The sequence below is a fragment of the Thermobia domestica genome, chromosome 14 (genome assembly GCF_964235325.1).
Source record: "Thermobia domestica chromosome 14, izTheDome1.hap1.1, whole genome shotgun sequence".
NCBI lineage: Eukaryota > Metazoa > Arthropoda > Insecta > Zygentoma > Lepismatidae > Thermobia > Thermobia domestica.
In genome coordinates, this window is record NC_137467.1 from 37,053,187 (window position 1) to 37,059,891 (window position 6,705).

Consider the following 6,705-nt stretch of genomic DNA (forward strand, 5'->3'; position numbering starts at 1 on the left):
GTAGAAAGGAGAAGAAGAAGAGAGGAATGGGAGGGTTTTCGGCCGACTGATTTGCAAAATAGAAAACTGAAAGTATTAAGTTCTCCTGGCTAAAACGAAGACTCTGTTATTGTGAAAAATAAATATAGACAGTGTAGATTGTGTGAGATATGCAGTCTGTCAAATATATAGTTAGTAGTGTAAAAATAGTGAGTAAAGTTTTGCGACAGTGGGAAGTGTGTGCAAGTAGTTCATGGCACATGCACTTGTGTAAGCTAACTGCGTAATTCCAATAAATCAGATGTGTAGCGGAATGTACATAGTATATTACAACAAACACAGTCATTAATTTATAACAAGGTAAGTGGTGTTTCTGCACTGAACTACCATAACAGATTATCACACGCTAATCACGCGCAAAAGGCGAGTATAACAGCGTGTACCTGCTGCAGTCTATTCATACGTTGATTTACTCATGTTGTAGCACGTGACCTTCACGGGCTGTAACTTTCATCTACCGACGGCGACATAAAGATTATGTTCGACTCAAAACTCACATATCCGCGTGTGAATTAGTGCTATAAGTGTGTTTACATCTGAACGGTATAAGTGTAACAGTGCATCGAAGTTACTAAATTCAACATTAGGCTCAGAAGTGGTAAATTATACAGTGTAAGTATGGAGGCGAGTGCAGACAACCAAACAACGACAGAAAACATTGACATTCTTCAGGTGTTGCTGAAAGATATGGCCGAACAGTTACACTCATCTCAACAAGATACAACAGTAAAATTGCAATCATTACAACAAGGTAATGAAAACATTCGCAAAGACATTGGTGACCAGTTCAAGTCATTCCAAGAAGACACAGCAGTGAAGTTACGATCATTACAACAAGGTAATGAAAACATTCGCAAAGACATGGCTGACCAGTCCAAGTCATTGCAAGAAGACACAGCAGTGAAGTTACAGTCATTACAACAGGATTTAAGTACCGACATTAGGTTAGTGCAGGCTGAATTAAATAGTGATCAAGAAGAGGTGAAAAATCAATTACAGACACTCCGTGAAGAGAAATCTGATTGCCGTGACACTACAGAAGTGCAGATAGCAGGCTTACGCTCTGGATTAAGCGAAGTAAGTCAGATCATGCAAACAGTGCAAGAAGGTGTCAGTCGATTGTATATTGAAGTGGAAACACTGAAGACTACTAGCAACGAGCTGCAGGATCAGCAGCAGACAATGAGGAAGGACATGGAAGAGATGCAAGTAAGTCAGGTGGAAATTCAGAAACGTCAAGGTGAACAGGAACTACAAATCCAAAATTTGAAACAGAAATTTGACCATATGGTTAGTCACCAATTTGAACTACCCAAAACATCGAAAGTGACAGAGGAACCAATGAGCCAAATCGTTGATCCAAGCCCAGACAGTGACTCAGAGGGTTCTACGAATCAAGATGAGTTAGTTTCACGATGTTGTAGAAATAGAAAACACTGAAGACAGGAGTCATCACACTATAATATATCAGAAGAAAATTCAATAACCCAAGATGGACGACGGTGTGCTTCTGTGTTGTCTAATGTCGAATCGCCAAACATGCCCAATTGGAACAAGAACCCACCATTTAATGGTACACCCAATAAAAAGAGAAGAGTCTATTCAGGAAAAGACGTAGAAAATATTAACCATAAGGAACTACCGTGTTCAAAGGTTTCCAGTGGAAGTGTAACGCTATTGAGATTGAGTGATATCAAGCATCTTTCACGCTTTTCAGGTGAATTTAACGGTCCCTTGGTATTGTAATTTTTAAGCAAGATTGAAGAAGAAGCTAAGGTTATGAATATGTCCCATGCCCAGTTACTAAGTATCATCCCCTTAGTACTTGACGAACCGGCACATTCGTGGTTAAAACTACAACCCAAGCCATTTAAGACTTACCAAGAATTCAAGACATCTCTTTTAGATACGTTTCAATCAACTCAGGTGATATCGAGTAAGTTAGCAGCTTTTAAGAACACTAAGTTTGACCCAAAGATGAACCAGTCTGTGAAGCAGTTTGCAATCGAACAGTTTCAGAAATTGCGTGAATTATGTCCTACGTTATCGGAAACGTACCTGTTATCAGACGTCACTGCGTTACTACCATGGAAATACCGTGAGTGTTTGATTAAACCAGTGCAGACTTTCCCCGAATTTTTGTCTACTATCGAGCGTGTAGAGTGTTTACGAAATTGTGAGATGAAGAACCGTCAAGATAAGAGTTACCATAAAGCGAGTCCTAAACCTAGTGTGCACCAAGTTGTGAAGAGCAAGTCTAGCAACCGGACTGCACAAAGTGACGAGGAAGGAGGCTACCAAGAGCAGTAGAAATCGACGCGGGGCAACAAACGCAAGGAGAAACGATTTCAGCGGAGAAGATACAAAAGTGACGCATCGGCATCCGACTAAGGGATGAACGAAGAGATCAGGAACCAATCTGAAGTAAGGTCCAGACAAAGTGATCCATCTGCGGTTAATAGTCTGTTGAGGGACAATAGTAATTTAACCCATCATGCACAATGGAATCAGACGGAACACATCAGAGGTAAAAACGGCAACCAACCGGGAAATGCATCGACCGTGGGTTGGTAGGCCCGCAATCAAAGTCCACAGAAAGGCTTAGAGCCTCCCAGCAGATATATCTAGTATGCTTTTCACATCCTACGAGTAACCCCGAAGAACGAAGTGATGTTGAAGATGATTATAATAAAGGACTGGTAGAAGAGGTGGTACTCTCAAGTTCAAAGATTAAGGTTAAGGTAAACGGAGTGACATTAGTCTCTCTCTTAGACACCGGAAGTGAAGTCTCATTGATGACTCAAGAAGCGTAGCAAAAGGTGAGTTATGATGTGTCTCATCCTCGGTTATTTCTTGCATCGGATATCACTTTAGTATATTACTCAGGTAAAGGTAGAAAAGTTCTTGGTCAAATTGAAATCTTGGCAAACATCGAAGATATTGAAATGAATATACGAGTGTTTGTTGTGAAAAAGATGAGCCAGGACTTGTTATTAGGAGCAATTATACATTTCCGAGATAAGACTGTAATGTTGAAGTCATTGACAAATGATAGTATATGCGAGATGATACCTATATTACCAGATGAAGAGAACGCTGAAGAAGTCTATCTGTGTCATAATCAGAAGAAGGACAAGTCATGCCAGCTATTGTATGACATGCCCAATGAAGAAGAGCTGAAAGAAGTGGTTCGGAATGCAGACGCCTTAGATGAAGACCAAAAGGAAAGATTATTTAATTTACTTAGCGAATATCGTGATATATTTAAGGATCATTCAGGACGTTGCAGAGGTTATCAGTATAAGATGGAGGTAAAAACGTATGGTGCAATTGTACGCCGGCAATATCCCATCCCTTTGAAGTATCGCCCACAGATTAGACAAGAGATACAGAAACTTTTCGCAGCAGGGTTAATTCAGCCCAGTGGGTCTATACATTGTAATCCGATCTTTGTCGTCCCAAAGAAGGGAACGGACAATATAAGAATGTGCTTAGACCTCCGTGAGGTGAAGAAGCACGTATCGTTGAAACCTATTAAAGCGGAGCCTATCGAAGATATATTTGCTAAGATTCAGTATAAGCCGTACCAAACACAAATTGATCTCGTCCAAAGTTACCATGGGATACCATTACATCCCGAGTCCAGACAGTTTACCGCTTTCAATTTCGAAGGTGAAAATTGGGAATTTACCGTCGTGCCCTACGGTTATATTAATGGATCTTTGGCTTTGGCATTGCAACACGTGCTACCGATCCAACAACTTGGTTCATCATTTGTCAGGTATATAGACGACCTTCAAATTGCAGATGACAGCTTCGATGAACATATAAAACACCTCAGGATATTATTCCAAGCTATTCGTGAAGCCAATCTCAACCTGGATTTAAGGAAATCAAGTTTTTGTCGAATGGTTAGGCGTTTCTTAGGGTATGTTATAACACCGAAAAGGATCAAGAAGGATCCGGAAGCCATCAAGCCAATACTTCAATATCCTCCTCCCACTAGTATAAAGATCTTACAACGCTTCTTGGGGTTCCTGCAGTACCAACATCGGTTCCTAGAGAATTTAGCTGAAGTAGCCGCACCTCTGTACACTCTCCTGAAGAAAGGCAAGAAATGGAGATGGAATGAAGAGTGTGAGCAGTCTTTCGAGAAGTTGAAGCAGATGGTAGGCAAAGATGTCATGTTAGCCCATCCTGATTTGAATAGTGAATTTATTAATAGAACTGATGCTTCACGTGTTTCGCTACCAGCATCCCTCCAGCAGGTTCAGAGTGGGAAAATGAAGGTGATAGTTTTGGAAGAAATTGATCTAAATGAATACAAATATAAGTGCAACATCAAAATTATACAAATTCTTGATAATGAGGGAAACCAAGAGAAAGCTACAATCAACCTAGGCATAGAAAGTGAAATTATAAAATAAAATTGAAAACTGGCGAATTATACCAAACTAGGCGCACTTTCTAAAAACTAAACAGAAACTAATATGCACAAAGAAAACAAATAGAAACATTGCGACGAAATTTTCATCTAAAACCTTTTTTAATGTTCATTAACAGCTATCACACTTGAAAACATCGAGGCCCTCATAATTTGAACAGGCCTGTGGCACCACTTCTTGCAGGCATGACACTGCATCCAATCCTCGGAGATGAATTCCATGTACTGCTCACCACATCCAGGGCAGAAGTCTTTATCCTTGGATGAAGATTTTGGTTGGTCTGCAGAAACAGAACATCTTCTTCCTTCAGTCTTGGCATCAACTTGATCCTTAGGCTTATTCCTCTTGCAAGATGCTTATAAGGATGCTACAAGATTATTTTTGAATGGTGACGATGTCTTAATCTCAGACTTCTTCCCTGCCCTTTTTCTCTTCTGTACACCTGAGTGTTTAGGTAGGCGCAGACATGCTGACGGATGTACTGCTACTGGTTTATCTGGAACATATGATGTTGTTGCACCATTCCCTTCGCTGTCAGCAGAGCACAGTTATTCATTGGTCATCGGTTGGACATCCGAAGGTTGGAAGTCTACTTCGCTGAAGACATCAGGATTAAAGGGGTGGATTTCTGTAGCCTCCAACGAACTCCTAGCTTTCTCAATTGTTGCAATCTTTTCGTATGCAATGCGGAAGATGCCGGAAATGTCTCTTTGTGTTATTCCTCGCCCCGGGTGGTTGATCATCCATTTGTCACACTCAGTTGCATAGGCAGTCTTCAGAGGTCCAAAGAACCCCTTGTCAAGGGGCTGTAGCATGTGGCTTGAATGAGGAGGAAGAGAAAGCAAGGTAATGTAATTATCCCTACAATACAGCACTGCTTCCAATATCCAGTGTGTAGTGTGGTTATCAAGAACGAGCAACACTTCGTCATTCTGACTTAGCTTCACGAAGTAAGAGAAATGTTTTAACCAATCCAAAACCAGTTCGCTGGTTATATATCCAGAATCTGAGACCAGTGGTAAAGTTCCTGCAGGTGCTTCTTCATACAGCTCCATTTTCATTCTCTTTCTGGGTAATATGGTGGGTGGAGGCACATAAAGTTCAGTTGTAGACATGCAACAAACAACAGTAATCGTCTGACCCCTCTCACCAGACACAACTTTACCCACATGCTTTTACCGATCGGCGAAAGTACTTTTGAAATTTTGTTTGGGAAAGTTGAAATGCCACTTTCATCCATATTAAACATTCTATGAGATGGAAATTGTTTGTCTTGTAATACTGTCTGCAAGTTGCTGGAGAATATTGTGCATTGAGTTTTGTTGAAACCAATTGTTCTTCCAAGGCTGCATTTCTCCGGTAAGCGCAATGTTAAGTTATTCCTTTTGCAAAATGCATATACCCAATTTTTCCCAGCTTTCTTCTTCTCTCTGTTGAAATTGTGGTTGATCTTATTACTCTCCACATAGTCGAACGCAAGGTTCATCAGTTGCTGGCGTGTGATACCGTAAAACATGGAGTCCAGGTCCCTTGCGTATTGAGCCAGTTCCTGTTCTTACGGAGGGTTAAATGTTGGCTTTATCCGTCCCAGAGACGTTGGAACAGTACCCTGGAAAAATTTATAAAAAAGAAAAAAAGGGAACTTATAACTAATCAAAATCCAATTTAAAAAATCATTGCAGTATGTTAGTTAATTTAATTATGAGACTCTTTTCCAAGGTTAATTCGCATGCAGTAGGTTCAAATTTGTCACAGTCGTCATCTGATTCTGAAATAATCAAACTCTCTTTTCTGAAATCTTGTCCTACTTCATTCACTTTAGTAATAGTGTAATAAAACATTGCTATAGTGTAAATCAGGTGATTCACATTAGTATTGCTTTAGTAAGCTATGTAAATCACCGGTGATCCACATCATACCTCAGCCTATTTAGTTTCTAAGCCTATTCATTTTGCCTCAGAAAGTAAGTCCGCAGTGTTGGGTCCCGGTTTCAGGCAGGACTATTGTATTTGCTATTATGATTTGCATTTTGAAGTATTACTGAGTGCTACAAGGAAACACTTAAGAGTTAAAAGTAGAACAAACTAAAATTTTATTCTGTCATTCAACGTTCTAGAAATTTTCCTCTTGACATTTGTTTACTAGCTTAAACCTTTTTCTCCTGTGAATAATTGTAAATATAATGTTCAACGCTCAGATATGAATAGGCGTAAGCTTCAGA

At 40.0% G+C, this 6,705-nt stretch overlaps 1 protein-coding gene across 1 annotated transcript; it reads right to left on the reverse strand.

The window, feature by feature from the left end:
* Positions 1–5,032: 5,032 nt before the first annotated feature.
* On the reverse strand, positions 5,033–5,539 carry LOC145669784 (uncharacterized). Its single transcript, XM_081738126.1, has one exon. It carries the CDS (start codon positions 5,537–5,539, stop codon positions 5,033–5,035), a length of 507 nt encoding a protein of 168 aa, XP_081594252.1.
* Positions 5,540–6,705: the final 1,166 nt, after the last annotated feature.

What these genes read in the sequence shown, in the direction of transcription:
- LOC145669784 (XM_081738126.1), bottom strand. Translation starts at nt 5,539, where the DNA reads ATGGAGCTGTATGAAGAAGCACCTGCAGGAACTTTACCACTGGTCTCA.